This window comes from Planococcus citri, chromosome 2 (genome assembly GCF_950023065.1).
Source record: "Planococcus citri chromosome 2, ihPlaCitr1.1, whole genome shotgun sequence".
Taxonomy (NCBI): Eukaryota; Metazoa; Arthropoda; class Insecta; order Hemiptera; family Pseudococcidae; genus Planococcus; species Planococcus citri.
Window position 1 is genome coordinate 21,115,256 of NC_088678.1, and position 22,462 is coordinate 21,137,717.

The 22,462-nt window shown below is 34.7% G+C and overlaps 1 protein-coding gene across 13 annotated transcripts in view; it reads right to left on the minus strand.

The window, feature by feature from the left end:
* LOC135834981 (multiple PDZ domain protein-like) overlaps nt 1-22,462 on the minus strand; it is a 382,459-nt gene that overhangs the window by 51,891 nt on the left and 308,106 nt on the right. For all 13 annotated transcript variants that reach the window (XM_065348995.1, XM_065349003.1, XM_065349002.1 and 10 more), the window contains 2 exons: nt 12,973-13,057; nt 5,375-5,431 (listed from right to left, as the gene is read on the minus strand). In XM_065348995.1, coding sequence (XP_065205067.1) covers nt 5,375-5,431; nt 12,973-13,057 — 142 coding nt within the window. The remainder of the gene's footprint in view (nt 1-5,374; nt 5,432-12,972; nt 13,058-22,462) is intronic.

The window sequence follows — 22,462 nt, forward strand, 5'->3', positions numbered from 1 at the left end:
ATGCTTTTAGTGAAAAAGTCGAGAGAATCGATAATCAAGGTTTTGATGGATTTCAATGTAGACCATATCCAACTATTGTGTGTTAAAGTATCAAGGCCGCAGGTGTGCCCCAGGCGGAGAAAAACGGAACTAAAGTTTTTCCAAGAAGGGCCCATTTGGTCAATTTTGTTTTTTCGCGGTACATTCATTTCCAAAGACTTCTGAAGAAATACCTTCCGAATTATACCGCACCTAGTCGCCAGTTGCAACATGTCGGTATACCATTCAAAAAAACATTTTACCTAGGTGCAGCGCTAGCCATGTGGCACTGGTAATGGATTGTGGAGCAGGAGATATGGGTTAGAATCACACCTTGGGAAGAATTTAAAAAAAAATTTCTACAATTTTTATTTTTATAAGTTGAATTTTGACAGAAAATGTAATTTAATATTTTTTTTTGCTTTTGAACAGAGTAATGAATTTTTATGCAACATTTTTATTTATTAATCATTGTTTTTCAGGCTTAAAATACTCATAAACATGAAAAGATTGAGTAAAAAAATTCGCTATTGCAGGTAGGTAAAAATATTTGACATTAGAAACAATAATCTTCAATTTTAGGTATGAAGGTTTTGGGATTACATGAAATTTCAGTTTTTTGAAGGCGATTTTCTCAAAAGTTGAGCTTTTTAAATTTTTAATTAATCCAGCTCATATGATTGCTCTGGAGGTCTACTTCACCCCCCCCCCCCCCACTCATAACTCAATATCAACCAAATGGGCCCATTACCTGCAGAATGACACAAATATGCCAAAAAATACCAGATAATGCTCAAATATTCAAAAATATGCAGGATAAGCTACGAGTACAAGCGCGTAAAGACAGTAAAGAGCTAATGACAGTAACTGGTATGTACGGAACAGAAGGGATGAATACAAATGGGAAGAGACTGATAGATTTTTGCACTTTCAACTGACTAAGAATCATGAATACATTCTATAAACACAAAAAAGATCACAAGATGACATGGAACAATACAAGGAGACAAAGCTCAATGATTGACCATTTTATAGCCAAGGAAAATGCCGCAAAGAAATTCTTGGATGTAAGAACATGCATAGGTCTAGAAATAGGTACTGAACCATCATGTTGTTCAAGGAGTAATGAGAATGGAAACAACAAGAATACCAGCCAGAAAAAATGAAATGAAAATCAACATAAGAGCCCTGGATGACCCAACCAATCAATAGCTGTCCAAAGACGGATGAACATCATAAGTAAAGAGATACCAAAAAGCCAGGGCATAGAAGAAGAAAGGAAAAATATCAAATCCATTGTGACAAAAGCAGCAAAAGAAAGCTTAGGAATGGTTCCATGCAGAATTGGGGCAAAGCGAATAAAGAATTGGGACAACAAAATCCAAGAACTCATACAAAAGAAAAGATAGACATTTAGAAAATTCATGAGCTCAAAAAATGAAGTTGATGGTGAAGAATATCAAAAACAGTCGGCAAAAGTCAAGAGAAAGTCTGGGAAATTACAGCGAGAGAGCTGGGAAAGTTTTATCACATTCCTGGAGCATGACACATACAAGTTACGGGCAAAGGTGTATAAGATCATATAAGGAGAATTGACACAAATTTTAACAAAATAAACTGTAACCATAACATTAACCGAAAAATGTTTAGAAAAAACCGGTTACAAAATTTTAAAATTCATTTCTTTTTATCTGAGTTTTTTTTTCAATGTGATTTGTAGTGATTTGAAATTTTAATCAAAAAAATGATCAAAAGATTAAAAATATTACCAGTTTTTCAATGTTTTAAACTTCAAAATTTCAAACTCCGAAAGAATTTTTAGAAATTTTCAACTCTAATTTTAACCATTAACCAAAATTTTAAGCTCAACTAGAAAAATTACCACCAAAAACTGTAACCTTAACCTTAACCATTAACAGAAAAAAATGGTCATCAATAACCGTAACCTAAACCTTAACCATAACTTTAAAAAATGAATAACCTTAACCGTAACCTTTAACCGAAATTTTGAATTTCTTGTTTAATTTTTAACCGTAACCTTAACTGGAAATTTTTTTTTTGGTTAACAAGCCTGTGAAAAACTTGAGAGGGATGAACATTCACAAGATACAAGAATAGAAGATTAAATCGGAGAAACAGAAGACGGAATATCATTTAAAGAGCTACAAGAAGCTCTGAAAACAGCGAAAAATGCAAAAGCTCCAGGAGAAGATGGCATACCAACTGAATTGTACAAATAATACAAGTGTTGAATTTAAAAGAAGACTGCTGGAATTCCTAAATCAGATAAATGTTTCTCTTTTTTACAATATCCTATCATGAATGCATTTTCAAACAAAAAAAACTGAACATTATTGCCCAAATATTTTTTTGAAAAAATGGATATTTTTTATGCAAAAAAATGTCAAATTTCTCGGAATCCCCCCCCCCCCCATTTGCCTATTCTCGTTTCCCATAGTAAAACAAAACAAAATAAAAAATCAATTCACTCCTGGAAGGAAATTCTCCTTTCAGTATTTATTTCTAGAAATTTAAAAAGAGAAAAAAACAGCACACAGATTTTCAAATTAATTTCAACTTCTTAAAGCCCTTTGCTTTGCCACGAATAGACTCATTTTAATTATTATTTTTCAAATTAAAAGCACCACTTCAGTTTTTGAAAATTTCAAACATTACAGCATCGTTTGAAGACCAAAAGCAATTTTTCAGCAAACCTTAAATCTATTTCTTTTCCTATACGTGAAAAAGAAAGCAATTACGACCGATCATAGATCATTTCCATCCCCATAGGCAGTGCTGGCATTGAAATTGAAACCTCAACCCATCATTTCAATTATTTATTTTACTATCAAAATTCATACATTATCCAGGTTTAATTTTGATCAAAATGATTACTCTACTTCTTTTCTTCGTCAATAAAAATACTCGAAGAGTTACCAAAGTGTATTTTCTGCTTTAAATATCAGATTTGGCAAGCATTTTTGTACCCGTGAAATGTGGGTTGAAGCATAGCCAGCTGAAAGGCGGTTGATTACGATCACAACACCCAGAAAATGTAAATAAAATACGATATAATGAACTCCAAATGGTTATTTTCTCCTTTACCCTTTCTGTACCTCATGGAAGATAGGGGTCCTCAAACACCAAAGAAACAACATACTTTTTGCTAGAGTTTACGTCTGAATACCTTCAAGTAATTATTTAATTTTTTTCAAGTAGGTAATAAACATTGATCCAACAGTTTCGAAACAATACACATCCTTCATATATCAATTAGTCCTTATTATTGTCAAAGAAATCAGGCCACGAATCCAAACCCTTCGCTTTCATAAGCACAACACCCACCCTGGATCACCCACAATAGCCTAAACGGTATCGTTTTCCATCCGGAAAATCCGACCAGAAACAAAGGTATAATCGAACGACCCCTCGTTAATATATTTTTAATGACGTTTAATTAGCATAAATTCGGAATGGCGCTAACGTCTGTGTATCGGCGAACAAAACCAACCCTTACACGGGCCCGGCATTAATCATAACGTTGATCACAAAAGCGATTTTTACAGATACTGCTAACTTATTCATCAATTAGAACGTTAATTAACGACACTACAAAACGCCCCTTCGCTAGAAGAAGAAGAAAGGAGAAAAGTATATCTTTGATTTAGAACAAGAACAGCAGCTTTGACAATCACCCAACTGAGATACCTACCTATTTCTAAAATAAAAGAATTTGTTAAAATAAAACCCCTCGATCCCCATGGTGGAGAAGCAGTAATTTATATACAAGTTGCTTTTTCCTACCCTACCTACGTCAGTCACAAGTTAATACAGGGTAAATAAGTACGTAAAAGGTACTCTCTTAATTTGAAACAGTGAAATTTTACTGCTTTACAGTCAAATTTCACTGCTTTAAGAAGGCAAAATGTCGTGACTGCAAAAAGCAGTAAAACAGTACTGCTAAAATCAGTAATCTAAAATTACTCTTAAAGACAGTAGTTTTTCACTGATCATTTCTGTAATTTAATTACTGATTCTGGCAGTACGTTTTACTGCTTCTTCCAGTGGCGATTTTTTACTTTCTAGAAACAGTGAAATTTGACTGTCTTTGATGGTAGTAATTTGCAAAATGGCGAACGTGTTATTTATTGAAGTTTTCTACAGCTAAATTCTTTCAAAATTTAACAGATTGATAATTCTTTCAACGATATTCGCTTGAAATTTGCATTGAATACGAGTGTAATCAATATTCGAACTTCGAAGTTATTCACAAATATTTCCAACTGATATGTTATGTTCAATTAATTGTTATAAATATTGTCGAGCGTACAGAATGCTTTAGTACACTTCATAAGTATAATAGTTATGCTGATATCACACCATTCACTCAAATACTCATAATACTCATTAATCTACGAGTTCGAATATTGTATATGAACAGTTAAACATATCAATTGGAATATTTGACAATAACTTACCAGTTAGAATATGAATATTGGTTTCACTGTCGTCAATTCATGTTTTTGCAAGTAAAAGATTGTTGAAAGTTGATCTGTTTCACTTCTGAAGAATTATTTATAGAAAACTTCACCAATATAATAAGTTTTGAAAACACACATTCACCATTAAACTGCATTCGTGGCTATTGCACAAGTGTAACATCATAACTGAACACACGTTTGCAAAATTTACAACCTTCAACAATGATAAGAAAGCTAATCTACTGCTTTAAACAGTCAATAAATCAGTATTACTGCTTGAAACAGTAAATTTCTACTGCTTTAAACAGTGAATTGATCAGAATTACTGTTTGAAGCAGTAATTTTCACTGCTTAAAAACAGTAAATCAATCAGTTTACTGCTTCAAACAGTGAATTTCTACTGCTTCAAACAGTAAAATCAATCAGTTTACTGCTTGAAACAGTCATTTGAATTTTACTGGATTTATCAGTAGAATTTAATACTGATTGCAACAGTTAAATGATTAAGTTTGACTGTTGGAGGCAGTCAGATTAACTGTTTAACAGTAGTTTTACAAAATTTCAAATTTACTGAATAAAACAGTAATGAAATTGACTGCTTCAAATTTAGAGAGTACTAAATAGGAAAAGAGAAAAAAAAGGTCCGTAATTAAAAAACGAGTAAAAAGTATACAAGGGTAGCAATTACGACCGAAAAATCGACTGGAAAATACGCGACAATGTGTTGTTTATTTTATATTATTTTTTTAATACTCCTCAGCTAAGTGTTCGAGGGGGTAAAGAGGTGAGGAAGGGAGGCTACGAAAAAAACAGAATATTAAAAAATACTACGCCCTCGTTGACTAAAAAAATTACGAAAAACCGTATGTACTGACCTTTTTCGTCGAAATTACGCGTACTCCTTTGAAATTGGCGTATTTTTCTTCTGGCGTCTGAAAAAAGAAAAAAAAATACGTATTATACCTTCGTGTAAATGCTTTACGTTGCTTTAAATCCATCCTACGAAAATATGGCTAAATTAGTTTCCACCAATGTGGTTTAATCGTATGACACTGTTGTGGGTTTTTTCCACGCGGCCAATTTTGAAGCTAAGCCGTGACGATATTTTTTAAATTAACCTCAAAAAAAAACAATGAAAAGAAAGAACGAGAAAAGTTTTAATACGATTTAAATTCTTTTTACGGTAAACTTTTTTCGCGTGATGGTATTGAAATTTTATTTCAATTTTTATTCGCTATACAAAGAAGCAGAGCGGAGTGGTTGTTTTTCTTTTTGCCTTCTAAACGTGCAAAACTTTTATATACAGACCTTAAGAGGGTTGTGAAATAAGTACGTAGTTTGTTTAATTATATATACGTACGATGTGATTTGTTACACTTTCGAAACGAAAAATGCAGCCGAAAATTTTTCGTAAATTTATCGCGTATTTTCAAGGTCGAATTTCGAGTAAACGTGTTTTTTTCTGTCTTTTACTTTTAATAGAGTAGATTGTTCTTTATAATTTTCATGTGTCGTACACAGCTGTTCGAAATCTAAGCACGTACCAGAGCTTTTGTGAAATTTTCCTCAAGATACAGGGTTCCACGTTACTACGAGTAGTATATGTATAAGTAGTGTAGAATAGTACGAGTATACGAAGAAGAAGGGGCATTTAAATTGCACGATTTCCCCCGAGGAGTTTTCTTTTCGAGGGGAAAGAGAACGATAGGTATACAGATGAGAGTTCGAGTTCAACATCAACATTTTAATCAACGTTCATAGCATCAGTGTTCAGAGAGTAGAAAGAGTAATAATTGCTTCGAAATACAGCAGACATGCAGTTGAAACTTTTTCTTTATTTTTAATGTGAAATGAGTTTAGATGCTCTGGTTATTAGAATATGAGTAAAATTATAGTAAGTAATTATATTGAAAATTCAAATTCAAAGAAGGAGGGTCATTTTGGCCATTTTCGTGCCCCTCGCTACTTCGAGGCTTAGATGGCCTTTTCTTATAGGGGATGGTCCCTATTATTAATATCAGGTGATATTTTCCCAGGGGAGCCCATAGGGGGGCTGTGGGGTGGCCCCAAATTCAAAAATTTCAAAAATTTTTAGAACCACTGCTCGAAAATGTAAAAAATTAAAAGTAGCGAATATATGTTGCTTTAAGGGTAAGCAATGCAGCACGAAACGCTTTTTTCATTTTTGACCTTTTTGGGGGTTGTGGTGGGGGTATTTCTATTTTTGAAAATTTTGGAATCCCCTTTTTTGACCCTTCCCGTCGAGCCACCCTAATGCCCTTTTCATGGTTTATTGCTACTGGTGGTAAGTTCAATTGATATCATTTGCAACCCCCTCATCAACTTGGCTCATATCGAAAAATTCAATTTTTGACTTTTTTTTGAGGTCCATATTTTGGGAAACCATGAAAAACTATCGAGGTCCGATTTGCGGCGAATATGTTGCATTTTACTTCTTAATCGACTGGCATGCTTGAATTTTCATTTCAAGTCAATTTTTGACCTCATTGTTGCAGATTACTTTTGGGGGTGGCAAACTTTGAGAACCCCTGAAAAAAGTTCTAAAGTGAATTTTTTCAAACTTTCAGCTGAAATGGTCTTAAATACATGTGTTTAACCAATATAATATGCGAATGCGATATTTTAATACAATTTAGTCATTTTGGCTAATTTTATCAAAAAAAGCAGTGTTTTAACAACAGACATAGACATAGCATTTCCGGCAAAAGTCAAGTTAAAGACATTTTTACAGGAAAAATTAATATCAAACCGATCTTTCGCAGATATTGTTCACAGAGGTCCCCTCAACAACCTACTAAAAGTCCTGGCCCCTACGGGGTCCGGAGCCCCCTCAAAGAGGGGGTGGAACGTCCCCCGAAATCAGTTTTTCGCCATTTTCTCCCCCGCATTGCATTTTAGCGAAAAATATGTGGCTAGATAAAAGAATCTACGTCGAATTTCCGATATAATGATGTATCAACTTTTCTTGTTTGTTCAAGGGGGGCGTAACTGCAACCATTCAAGTTATGGGGGTTCTCTGAAAAATACATAAAGGCTATAGGCGCCTAAGAGGGGTGAAATGGTCACCGAAATCGTTCGAGTTGATATTAGCATGGAAGGTAGGTACCATTGAGAAACTTCCGCGTGGAAAGTTTCAAATCCACACCCCCTCCCCTTTTTGGAGAGCCCCCTTTTTCTGAAACTTCAATAACACTTTTCTCAGCTCCATTACAACCAATTTTGAAAATTTTTCAGTATGTTATGTATATCCTTATTAGGTATCACCACAAAAATTTTCAACCCCCTCCCCTCATATTTACCCTTCAGAATGGTGTAAAAATGTGTCGCAGGGAGGGTTGGGGTAAAATGGGAATTTTAGGGAAAATAACTAAGAATTAATGAGTAGGGTATAGTTTTCTTATGATTCGATACCGCTGAGCACGAATATGACGTCAGATTTTTTGCTACACTCATCTACAGAGCACTTGGCTGCCTCAATTTTTATTATTGTTAAAAAGCACAACATAAGTTGAAATACGCCATTTTGAAGGGTAAATATAAGGGGAGGGGGTTGAAAATTTTTGTGGGGATACCTAATAAGGATATACATAACATACTGAAAAATTTTCAAAATCGGTTGGAATGGGGCTGAGAAAAGTGTTATTAAAGTTTCAGAACTTTTGCCAGAAATGCTATGCCTGTTGTTAAAACACTGCTTTTTTTGATAAAATTAGCCAAAATGACTAAATTGTATTAAAATATCGCATTCGCATATTATATTGGTTAAACACATGTATTTAAGACCATTTCAGCTGAAAGTTTGAAAAAATTCACTTTAGAACTTTTTTCAGGGGTTCTCAAAGTTTGCCACCCCCAAAAGTAATCTGCAACAATGAGGTCAAAAATTGACTTGAAATGAAAATTCAAGCATGCCAGTCGATTAAGAAGTAAAATGCAACATATTCGCCGCAAACCGGACCTCGATAGCTTTTCATGGTTTCCCAAAATATGGACCTCAAAAAAAAGTCAAAAATTGAATTTTTCGATATGAGCCAAGTTGATGAGGGGGTTGCAAATGATATCAATTGAACTTACCACCAGTAGCAATAAACCATGAAAAGGGCATTAGGGTGGCTCGACGGGAAGGGTCAAAAAAGGGGATTCCAAAATTTTCAAAAATAGAAATACCCCCACCACAACCCCCAAAAAGGTCAAAAATGAAAAAAGCGTTTCGTGCTGCATTGCTTACCCTTAAAGCAACATATATTCGCTACTTTTAATTTTTTACATTTTCGAGCAGTGGTTCTAAAAATTTTTGAAATTTTTGACTTTGGGGCCACCCCACAGCCCCCCTATGGGCTCCCCTGGGAAAATATCACCTGATATTAATAATAGGGACCATCCCCTATAAGAAAAGGCCATCTAAGCCTCGAAGTAGCGAGGGGCACGAAAATGGCCAAAATGACCCTCCTTCTTTCAACCATTATCAACCCGGATACAATTTTTTCGAGAAATTGAAAAACGAAGCAAAATTTTATGAATTATGGGGAGTTGAGGGGAAACAATACTGATGAAAATTTGCGAGACGAATCATTCGAGAAATTGACGAACTTAATTTTGACATAATCAGATTATTTTATTTGGCTTTAAATGATTAATTTAGGTATGTAAAATGATTTGTTTAAAAATCATCTTAATAAAACTAAAAAATCAACTGCATTCTCAGAAGAAAATGACCCGTCTGAACTGATCACTTCAGGTCAGATTCGATCAGGTCTCCTCTATTTGAGCTCTGATCAGGTCTGAACAGACGATTCATTGATGTCGTTCGCGAACGATTCATGGATAAAAAATTGTTTTATTTTTTGAATAAATCGATCGCAACTGCGATTTTCCTTGCGAAATCGCAAGGAAAATCTCCTAAAGAATGGCTAAGATATCTAAAAAAAAAAATGATCAAAAATTTCAAAATAAAATCAGACAAAATTCACCAGAAATTGCCCTAAAAACGTTAAAACTCATTAAATGACAAAAACGATTAAAACGACAAAAAGTTCATAAAATATTCATCTTGAGCGAAATTCTACGAACATTGCCTAGATTATTCAGTCAACTTTCGTAAAATTTGGCAAAAACTTCGAACCTATGTACCTAGGCGAAAAAGGCACAAAAATTGTTGTTACGCTGCAAAATTTGAGCAAAATCTGGTAAAAGCTATCCAGAGATATCGAAAAAAAAAATGTTGGAAATCATAAAAAAATATATCACTTGAATTGAATAAAATTTTGTAAAAATTGCGTACTAAAATGTCATAAAAAACTGTGAAATTGGCATAAAATCCGCTAAAAATGCCCAACAGCTCATAAATAAAAACTGTTTCCAAAACAGAGCAAAATCTTTAAAAAATTAACAAAAATATACTTAGAAAATTACCAAAAATTGATGAAATAAGTTTCATCAAAATCGAATGAAATTGTATCGAAATTGTTAAAAATCGAAAAACACCATTTTATGAAAGATCGGCAAATTGCGTAAAATTTTGCGGAAATTGGCTACCTGATGGTTCATAAAAGTTCGAAAAATTGTTAAAAATGACCAAAAGTAGAAGTAGGTACCTAACATTGTAAAATTTGAGCCAAATCTTGCAAAAAATTCTTAAATAATTGAAAAAAAAAGGAAAATGGTGAAAAAATGACTAAATATTACCCAAAAAGTTCAAAATCATCATCAAAAGAATTAAAATTGACATAAAAATCATGAAAGAGTAGCAAAAATTGTGGAAAGTTGAAAATGACCAAAAGTATACGTACTTAACAGGGTAAAATTTGAGCCAAATCTTGCAAAAAAATGCTTGAAAAAATTTTTAAAAGAAAGGAAATTGATGAAAAAATGACCAAATATTACCCACAAAAGTTCAAAAATCATCAAAAGCTGTTAAAATTGACATGAAAATCATGAAAGAGTACCAAAAATTGTGGAAATTCAAATCGTATAAAAACAACTAAAAATTACCAAAAAATTTGTAAAATTTTAGTCAAATGCAACAAAATTTTAAAAAAATCTCACAAAACATTGTTTACATTAACCTATGTTAAGAGGATATAACAGCAATAAAAATCTTAATCTTTTACAAATCGGTAGCGTTAATTTTTAAAAATGTTCAAAATTGATGGAAGTATCCTCAGTAAATTTGCCCCAGTATGACACAAATCCTTATCTAAAAAAATCACTTGAAGCTCACAGAAGAACACAGAAAAGTAAAACTGGAAGGAAATGATAACAAGTACAAAGCCTTGAATAGATGCGTTCAGAGAAATTGTAGGAAAGACAAAGAAGGCTACTTGAACAGATGTTGTGAAGAAATTCAAGAATACGCTGACCACAACGAATCAAGTATACTATTCAAGAAGATAGGAACAGATCACCAGAGATTTTAAACCACAATCATGGGAAATCACAGCCAAGGATGGTACAGTTGCATGGGACTCAAATAAGATTCTAGGGAACTGGAGATTGTATTGCAGCAAGCTATATTGGAGTGAACCACAGAACCCAAACAACAATGACATACCAGGAATTGAAGTGGACAGTGTAGAAGAGCCTGAAATCTTACTTGACGATGTAAGAGATGCCATCAAGTCGTTGAGAAAATGCAAAGCACCTGATGTGACAGTATTGAGGCTGAGCTACTACAGTCCATGGGTATTAAGAAAGCAGAGAAGGTGATCTGGAAGATATGCAACAACATATGGCACAAAATGATTGTCCAGAACATTGGTGCAAATCAGTGTTAATTCCATTACATAAGAAAGGTGATACGAAAAATTGCACCAACTATCGTGCAATAGCCCTGATTCCACATGCCAGTAAAGTGATGCTCTGAATAATCAACAGCAGGATCAAGGCATACTTGCTAAGGCAGATTCCACCCGAACAGGCAGATTTTATGCCTGGAAGAGGTACAAGAGAACAGATTTTGAACATTGAACAAATAATCCCAAAATTCTGTGAATTTGACATCCCTGCAGTACTGTGCTTCATTGACTATGCAAAGACCTTTGACTGTGTCAATTGGACAAAGCTATATGAGATACTACACAAGATGGGAGTTCCAGAACACCTAATTGAGCTGATCAAATCGCTATACCTATGACAAGAATGAGATGATGGTGAAGGTAGGTGGAGAAGAGTCGACCCTGTTTCAGCCAGAACAGGGAGTAAGGCAGGGCTGCATACTCTTACCTCTGCTGTTCAACATCTATGGCGAGTACATCATGCGATAAGCCTTGGAGAACTGGGAAGGCGGCATCAAGATAGGAGGAAGAAGAATCATCAATCTCCATTACGCTGATGATACCACCTTAATAGCCGCAGATGAAGAGGAACTGGCAGAACTGATCAGGTAGGTCAGGATGATCAGTGAGGACATGAGACTCCTCATAAATGTGGGGAAATAAACCAAGGTCATGGTTGTTGATAGAGCTGGATACTTACTAGAATCCAAAGCCCTGAATGAATTTGAAAAAGTAAACTCATTTATTTATTTGGGTTAACTTGTGGATGCTGATGGAGGATCAGCTAAGAGAATTAGAAGAAGAATAGTTCTTGGAAAAGCAGCAATGTCTCAGTTGAGAAAAGTCACCACCAACCAGAAAATCTTCATAAAAATGAGGAAGAGACTAATTAGAATGCTAGTTTTTCCAGTTTTCTTATATTGAGTGGAGACTTGGACATTGAAGCAAGATGATCGAAGAAGAATAATTGATGCCTTTGAAATGTGGGTATGGTGCAAGATGTTGAAGATACCATACACTGCGCACCGAACAAACGCATCAGTTGTGGAACAACTTCAAGAACCAACCAGGCTAAATAAAATATGTGAAACCAGGATAATGAGTTATTTTGGACAAATAGCCAGAAGAGGACCCGAAAACATTGAAAAGGGAATTCTCTTTGGCATGGTCCCTGGAACATGATGGAGAGGAAGATTTCCAACAAGGTGGACTGATACAGTCTGGAAAATAGTTGGCCTAGTTGCAACTGCGGCCACATTAGCTCAAGACAGAGAAGAATGGTGGTTGTTATTGGGAGCACACTAGTCGCTTGTGACTATGACGTTGATGATGATGAATTCATTATGAATTCTCAATTTGAAAAAAAAAAACTGAAACCGACTCCTTTTTGTCAAAATTTTGAGTTTTTTTGCATCAAATTATAAATTTTAATTCTTCCATTGCTTTTATTCTCCTGTTGAATATCTCTTTTAAACAAAAATGATTGATAATATAAATTCTGCTATTTAGTCGTTTTAGTCTGAATGATTTGCAAACAAAATGATTTTGAAACCATGATTTTTAAATATGAGAAAAGTAGAACCAAAGTTAAAATTCGTGTAGTTCGCGAATGATTCATTAACTTGGAAATTCATCTTCACATAACCATGATGTATTGTAATTACAAACGTATAACTCACTTCTTCTTTTAAAGTTTCAGGGAACTGAGTAATCGGTTTGACGGCGAGGTCGTCGTGAGCACCATCCGGAGGAACGCTGTCTCTCCTGAAAAATCGAGAAAAAAAACGAATTTAATGATAATCAAGTATCTAATAATAAGGTAACGTTGAACATTTCAAACGAACTCATTGATACGAAAATGCATTAGAATTATACCACAAAAATATCAATAATGATAAAAAAGAATATTATTTAGCCTTCAGTACTGACCCATAACTATAATACCCGAGGGATAAACTCAATCTTTGCAGATCAGATGAGGACTAAAGTCAACAGGGAAGGAATAGATACTATGGCAGTCAAAATCTTTAATAGTCTCCCTCCTCAAATCAGAGATGTTCATAATACTAAGTTATTTAAAAAATTCCTTCAAAAATGGCTAATCAAGGAGGCATTTTATTGTGTGGATGAGTTCCTGGGCAAACTATAACCCTGTATTGTATTATTTTTTATATTTATTACTTGAATCAGTCATTTCGAAAACCCCATTCTGAACCTTTTTAAAATTTTTCAGGAAATGAAAAAAACTGTTTGTGCGCTTTATTTTCATGGTATAACAGTAAACTTGTGCAGTAATCGATAGGTCTTATGATTACAAATATTTCTGTACCTTTACCAGAACTTGAAGTTTTGTAGGCTGCGAGCAATTCCATTGTGAAATATGTGGAGTTATGGGGTTTTCGAAATGACTTTTTTTTTAAACCTGAAAAGTGACACGTAATCCTAGAAAATCCAGTAACTACAATACCCAAAATGATTGAGTATGGATTTTCATTCATTTATTGAAGTTTTACCTGCAATCTACGACTCAATTAATATAATGTAATAAAGAAGCAACAAAAATGTTATCCATTTCACGGCATAAATTAAAAAATTGAATTACGTTGATGTTCATGAAATTAATGTTCTTTGTTTGTCTTATAAAAAAATGATTTCAAAAACCCTGTAAATGCAGGAGTTATGGGGTTTTCAAAATGACAAACGCTGAAATATGCACTTTTGAGCTACCTTCCAACTTTATCCGATAGAGCTCGCAAAGCACCATCAGAATCAGTGAAAAACATAAAAACCCCTTAAATGGTGATTTATGGGGTTTTCGAAATGACTGATTCACTTTATTTATTATTTCATTTTGTTTTGTTTTGTTTTATATCATTCATTTCATTTTATTATATTGTTAATCATGGTAAAGTTGCTCTGTAGGCTCTATCGATGTAAACGACTATGTAAATGCCGCTTGCGGTACCTTACAATAATAAATTTGAATTGAATTGAATTGAAAAGGTGATTACATTAATTAAACTGGTTACAGCAAATGAAACCGAAATATATTTTGACAAAATCAAGTCCACCCCTTCCTCTGGGGGGGGGGGGGTTACTTCACTGATTCAATCATTCAAGCTGCTACCAAAACCATTCCTAAATCTTCCTCAAAGGTCCCAAAAAAAATCTGTAACCCTTCCTCTTCATCAACTTTAAAAATAATTCTTTACAGAACTGCAAAATTAACCTCTTCCTAATTCCGATACACTCCTTAGGCACTCAATAGTAAAAAAAAAGTGTGAACACTTTCCATAAAAAACGAAGTGGAAAAAAAACTCAAAAAATATTACACCATTTGTAAAACTTAACAACGACGTAAGCATCCACAGCTATAAATTGGTAAATACTCGTCGTCTTCGTCGAACAATACCCAGCAAAAAGAGTATAAACTACGCGATAAATAAATTCCACCCCGAAAAAGTACCTACCATCGGATGAAGGGACCAACATCGAGTTCGAAATGGCCCCAGCTTGTAAATTTGTTCGATTCACGAGCCGTGTACGTAAAATTATCGAAGATGTAGCTTGGCACTGAGACAATTTCATCGCGCGAAATTTCTCTTCTTTTTTGCCCTCTTGCTCTCTTCTCCGCCGCCTCTTATACGCGAAGAATTCGCGAACTTGGGAATAAGTTTTCGCCGCCAAATATGTAGTACGATAAAAGATCGGCTTTTGGTATGAAATTGCTTCGGTAATCGCATTTTTGCGCGATATTAAAACGCTTAAAATATTTCCAACCGTTTTAAAACTTAATAGCCGAGCTTGTTTGCGAAATTTATTAAAAAAGTAAATTATTTTTCCTCATCCTCATTCTCCTACAACCAAATCTCTAAGCCCAGCCAAACAAAACCAAAGGTGAAAACGCACTGCAGCAGCATTTCACTTTATTCGATAATTATGGCAAATATTTACGCCTATATCTCGTTTTCTCTCCCTTCGTATCGTCTTGTTTACATTTAAAGATAAGATTTTCGTAACCCTGGTGAAAAAAACCCACCAGAATAGCGCAATTCGACGTGTAATACCCTCAGCCACCTTAAGGTGTATAATTTCTAGCTAAACGAAATCATTATTATTTGCATTCGAAGTCGCTATATACTATATACGATTAAATTTTATCGTTATTGGCGCGAACCAACGTTTATCTGGCTTTAATTAAAAATCCAGCGAAAACTGCTCGTCGTATTCGGGGCTCTTCCGCTAGATTCAGCCAGCGATGAGCGGGGTGCAGGAGGATGTATTCCGGGGGTATGGGCAAAAAAACCACGCCATTTCATTAAATTCAATTGCGACGACGGATGAAAGAGGGAAAAAACCCAGGGAGAGAAAAAAATATAAAATAACGTTCTATAAATGAGCTGTTAGTCGCGCGAAATGTAATTTATCAAATACCACCGCCGTTTTTTATAGTACAAGACCGCCGGAAAGCTTAGAGGATACCAGGACAAGACACACACCAGGCACCAGACAAACGGTCAACACTCGTTGATGACGACGAAAAAAAACACACACACAAAATAAAAAAAAGGAAGCCAACTCTACCATCATAACGGAGAAACCTTCGATAAAAAAATTTTCAGACCGAATTGCCGCACTAAATAAAAATAACGAAGTGCATTTAACAAGCGAGATGGAAAAATAAAAAATATATATACCAAAAGCGAAACTCGCGTTTTCCTCGTTTCCTTTCAGCCCCCCTTACACCCTCCACCACCATCTCAGCTCGCTTTTTTGGGTCGTCGGCGGCGTATTACTATTACTACATACAAGACGATACGAAGCCGAGTACATATAAACTTACAACGACTTTAGGGCGAAAAAACAGCTCGAGAACAAATAGTAGCTGTGCTGGGGATGGTAGGGGCAAGTTTCTAGTGCTTCTGGTTGAATCAAAAGTTGTAAATATCATTTATAATTTATCTCGTTCTGTTTTCGTACTACATTTTCGACTTCGTCGCACGTCCCAGTATCTAGCGACTTTACGCACTATGTTCGCATCTCGTTCTCGAGCGTTTCGCATTATACTCGCAGAATACTCCCTGGTCTGCCATATTCTTTCATTTTCTGCTTATTATGTTTTCGAGGATTGGATATAAGAAGCAGAAAAAAAAACCACGCGGAATAAATACGCATCATAAACAGAGCGACAGGCGATGTCGACGTCTTAGTCGTCAGTTTTCTCAACCGCGTTTCCTACCTCGGCGAAATTCAATGTTTCACCAGCCCTGGCTCTTTGATATATCAACTAGAAAATATCTCGTACACTAGGTCGACACGGACGCCCCAGAATGGTTTACAAGCCAGATTACCGGAGTTTAAATTCCTATTAAGGAGATGACCAATTTTTTTCCTATATAATAAAAAAGTATTTCATTCGCTCGTAGGTATATTTAAAAAAGATTCGGTTTTTATCGTGGAATTTAATTGAAGTTCGTATTTTGAAAATCATCCACGTGAATTCGTTTTTTTGAGGTGAGATAAGAAACTACGAGAAGAGGAGAAGAGTCACAGGATACATAGATTGTGTGCGAGAGTAACAGAGAGTAGGAAAAAACGAAAAAACATTGGCTTATTTCGAGTTTTTTTTTCCATTTACAAGAACTTCAAAAAAAAGTTTGTAAAGTAAACAAATAATGTATAACTTGAAATAAACTTGAAAAATTTTCAAATTCTCGTCATATTCCATCCACAATATTTTGTTTTGAAGCGTTTAACCTCTCGGCAGGAGTGAGGAATCGTTGTATTTTAAGGATGTCAGATTTTTTTTCTGAGGCCCTAAAATAACAAAGTGGAAAAAGGGGAATTTTTGGGATCAAATCCCAATTCTTGAAAAAAAAAGTCCTAAAATGTCGAAATGCGAGTTGAGGCAGCTACAATTCTGGGAACCTTCTGTTTGTGGCATATTCAACCTAGTAGCATTACGCTTTAAGGCTCCGTGTTGACATGAGCAAAACAAGTTTCATTTTTGAAGTCATAAATTTTTTGAAATAGGTAAGAATGTCCTAAAATCACAAAATGTGTAATTAGACAGCTACATTAGGGCATATTCTAACTACCTCACGTTTTGAGGCTAAATCTTTAGGGCTGTGGAGAGAGAGGCGAGCCGCCTTCCCAGTACTCCAAGGCATTTCGCATTATGTACTCTCCATAGATGTTGAACAGCAGAGGTGAGAGTATACAGCACAGCCTTACTCCCCGATCTGACTGAAATGGGTTTGACTCTTCTCCGCCTACTCTCACCTCCATCATGTTCTTGTCATACAGCGATTTTATCAGCTCAATTAGGTGCTCTGGAACTCCCAGCTCCCATAGTATCTCATATAGCTTTGTCCAATTGACACAGTCAAAGGCTTTTGCATAGTCAACAAAGCACAGTACCACAGGGATGTTAAATTTGCGGAATTTTTCGATTATTTGTCTAATGTTCAAAATCTGTTCTCTTATACCTCTTCCAGGCATGAAACCTGCCTGTTCAGGTGGAATCTGCCTATGCATGCCTTGATCCTGTTGTTGATTATTTGGAGCATCACTTTACTGGTATGTGGAATCAGGGCTATTGTGCAATAGTTAGCGCAATTTTTCTTATCACCTTTCTTATGTAATGGAATTAACACTGATTTGCACCAATGTTCTGGCCATTCATTTTGTGCCATATGTTGTTGCATATCTCCCACATCACCTTCTCTGCTTTCTTACCCATGGACTGTAGTATCTCAGTCACATCCAGATGCTTTGCGTTTTCTCAATGCCTTGATGGCATCTGTTACTTTGTCAAGTACAATTTCTGGCTCTTCTACCATGCGACTGCACCATCCTCTGCTATGATTTCACGTGATTGTGGTTTAAAATCTCTGGTGATCTGTTTTATCTTCTGGAATAGTATGCATGATTCATTGTGGTCAGCATATTCTTGGAGTTCCTCACGACATCTGTTCAGGCAGGCTTGACTATCTTTCCTACAATTTCTCTGAACGCATCTATTCAAGGCTTTGTACTTGTTATCATTTCCTTCCAATTTTACTTTTCTGCATTCTTCTATGAGCTTCAATGTTTCATCCGACCTCCATGGTTAATGTTTTTTCAGTTTCTCCTTCCTATTCTTGATCACCAAATCACGTTTCTTTTGGATTTCTGCCTTCATATTTTCCCATAAGGTATTTGGGTCCTCTTCATCTGTGTGATCAATATTTATTTGGGTAGCGAGTCTTTTCCTTTCTTGGTCAGTAAGGTATATGTGACCATCCATGATAAAACCAACCATCCGTCGCAAAAATTGAAAAATGTTTTTTCACCTATTTTTGGGCCCTAAATGGTTTAGGGGGAAAAAATTTGTAAATTTTTTTTTTTCAATTTTTTGAGTCGGATGGTCAGTTTTATTGCGGATGGTCACATATGCAATTTTTCTTTGTTGGTTTCTTCCCACTGTGAAGACGCAATTTGAACGAAGCCACCAGCAATTGGTGATCTGATGCATTATCTGCTCCAGGATAAGTCTTGGATTGTGTTATCACCAGGGCTCGGATATTCTTTCTCTAAAAAATCCAAAATATGCGCTTAAATATTCCCTAAAAAATGCCAAAATATGCTCTAAAAAGTAAAAATATTCCCTAATGATATGGGTATTGTTTTACAGGAAAAATCAATTCCTATACGATTTTACTAATATTATTGTGTAATACCAAGAATTCAAGAACAAAAATGGAAAACAGAGCGTTTTAAAATTACGAAAAGGTAATTCTAATTCCATTATTAAAGGAATAAAAAACAAATAAAATGTACAAAAAAAATTGCTAGGTACAAGAGAGCAATTGCCAGTTTCACAAATTTTTCGGAAAAAAAATGAAAAATAGCCAAATACTAATTTGATGCAAAAATTTGAAATTGAGCAAAATATTCCCTAAAAACCGCTAAAAACATAAAATATGCTCTAAAAACGCAAAATATTCCCTAAAAAATGCCAAAATATGCTTTTATATGCTTTTATCGTGAAATATGCCAAAATATGCTCTAACAAATTAGGCTCATTTTACTTGAAATTTCATGAATCGTGGACATAATTGAAAAATTCCCTATCCTCTATGCATACAAAAAATATGCTCCAGCATAAAAATCCGAGCCCTGGTTATCACCAATTTCCACCTCTTCTGTACTGGGATGTAATCGATTTGGTTTTCAACACCACCACCAAATTTCCATGTGTACAGTCATCAACTACGATGCTGAAAGAGTGTATTTGTAATGACCATTTCTTATTCAGCGCAAAATTGTAACAATCTTTCACCACACTCATTCCTTGCACCCCAAAAATTTAGAACAGAAAATAAAAATGTTTATAAGTCACATGAACATGATGAACATGATATCAATCAGCAAAATTGGTATTTCCCCTCATTATTAGTCGGCCTACTTTCAGTCAAACCCCTTCCCCCTCCCTCAAAAAACCTTTATACAGTTTCATCCCTAGAAAGGGGCCAAATTGTTCACTCCAAGAACCCACTATTAGGGGCATATTGTATTTGCCATTACGTTTTGACTTTTGAGCCCCACTCTCAACATTGGAAACAAAAGTCAAAAAAATTGCTCTAAAGTTTGAAAATCACAAAACTGTGTAACCAGACAGCTATAATTTTGGAAACCTTCTATTTCGGTCATTTCTGGAGGACCATTTATTTATTTTCATTTTTTATTTTTTTAAGGCCTCAAAATGCCATGGCATGAAATTGGACACAGCAACAATTAGACATAGGAGTCCTTTTTTGTTCATAAGCGTTTTGAATCCCCCTTTTGACATAAGGGAGAAAATAGAGTGTCTATTTTTAGGGTCTTAATTCATTAAAAATACTTTGAAATTTTAGAAAGTGTGCAATTGAGCTGTCATACAATGTCATACATGTATATTTTCCCCTTCATTTGTCTTGTTAAACAGATGCCCAATTGGCCAATCACATTGTTCTGCATTTTATTTGTATGTACTTCTTTTCACCGCACCTCTCCTCTGCATAAAATGCATTTTCAACACTAACATCAAAAGTTGCACCCGCAGACACGAGTGCAGCTAAAATTTTACTCAAAATAATGGTTTTCAAAGTAATTTCTTTGCCATTTGGTTTTTACATGAATTTTTGCAATTAGTATAGTAATCCGCATTTTGGGAAATGTAAATCCCTGTATAGTCCTCAATTTTTCATTTGGATTGCAAAAAAATTTTTGAGCTGGAGAGGAGTGATGGATGGACAAAATCAGTGCTCAGTCAAAAGGCTGAGAGATTCCCTCATAACAAACTGAAATGTTCATAAATAATTTTGTTCATGGTTATAAGTCCTCGTAATTGACTATCAATCACTGCTGAGGAAATCCAAATTCCAAATTGATCAAAATGAATTAATACTACATAATTCAGGTTAAACAATTTTTCCATACGCTAAAAGTTGGTCAATACGGAAGTATCATTTTCCCATTTTCAATTGAAATTTATTGCGATATTTTCTCAAAATAATCATCAGTTTCCAAAAAAATGGATGCAATAATGCACAGAAAAGTGAAAACCAGTAGGATTCCACACCTCGTATCAGAACTAAAATAGACCATTACATACAGAACATTTACCTACACCAAAATAAATGCTAATCTGCGTCTTAGTTTTTGCAAAACAAGCTTGCAAACTTCTCAACTCTCATAGGTAGGTACCTACGTTTATCTTTTGCAGATCGTAACAACGACAACAAATCAACAATTCTTTTCCTTTTCAGTTTTCCAACCGTGTTTCTGGAGCTTTTGAAAAAAAAAACTACATTTTTTGATAAATACTTACTCATACATAAGTTAGGTACGTATAGTCGGCATTTTCGTTATTTTTATTATTTTCGTTATTTTTATTTTACTTTTTGAGATGTTTTGTTATTTCATATCTTAACGTTGACAGTGCACTCGAACAGCACGAAATTAAATCTAAATGCACGACTGACATTTTTGTTTATCATTCGGCCGTGTATTCCTCGAGTGGCGCCATGAAATAAACGTTACGACTTTGTCGCGTATGCAATTTCATACTCGACCGCTTTTTACTTCGTTAAAAAAATATAAATTGCAGATCGGCGCTTTTTAAAGAAGATTTTTTTCGTTTTTAACAATCCGTATACCTACTCTACAGCCTACTCGTAGTAAGTATTCGCTATGAAATTAAAATTATCCGCGAAGATTGTCTTTACAGTCTGTTGTATATATCAGATACCTACGTATCGCGTTTTTTATTCAAGAGGTTAGAATTCGACGTTTTCGTTTTGTCTGCAAATTGCATCGTACTGACTACTGAGAAAGCTTTTTTCATCATTGTCAAACGAGTGTTTTAGTTGTATTCCTGGTATACACCCGTGTATGTAAATTTTATATATTTGACTTTTAATTGTATCCTCCTCCATTGAACTTGCTCTCGCTAGACTGTAATTTATTATCATTTTTTTTTTTATTAGCGACAAGTCGAATTGTGGTTTTACTGTTTTTTTTCTTCTTTTGCACAGAGTTAAAAATAACATTTTGTCGCTGCAAAATAACTGAATTGTGGTTTTTATTGCGCGCAGATATAAACTTACCACCGCACCGGGTGGTTCATTTTTTAGTCGAATAGTTTTTTTTTGTTTTAGAAAAAAATATTACTCGTGCAACTTTGTTTTGGTATCATTTTGAAAATTTTCTCGTGTGGGAGTTCCAATTTAAAGGATTTTGGATATCGCCATTTTCTTTCTTCCAACATCTGTTTATAAGTTGGGAAAAAATTATTTAAATAATGGAACCAGGTATAGAGAGAAGAGAACGAATTCAAGAGTATTTTGCATTTAAGCATTACGTCAGCAGGTACAATTCTTATTTTCATGAATGAAAGCCAGAAAAAAATTTGAAATTCTTAAACATGAGACTAAACGGGAAATTACAAGCTTTAATGAAGAAATGAATAAATGGAAAAAAGGAGAAGTTCATTAGCAATTATGACCGAAAAAAGTGGAACTTTTTGACAAAAAACATGATTTTTATAACACATGACAAAAACCATGGGACTTGTATTGCTCAAAAACAAATCTTTTTGGACATTTTCCACAAAAATCAGGAATTTTCAACAATTTTAGCAAAAAA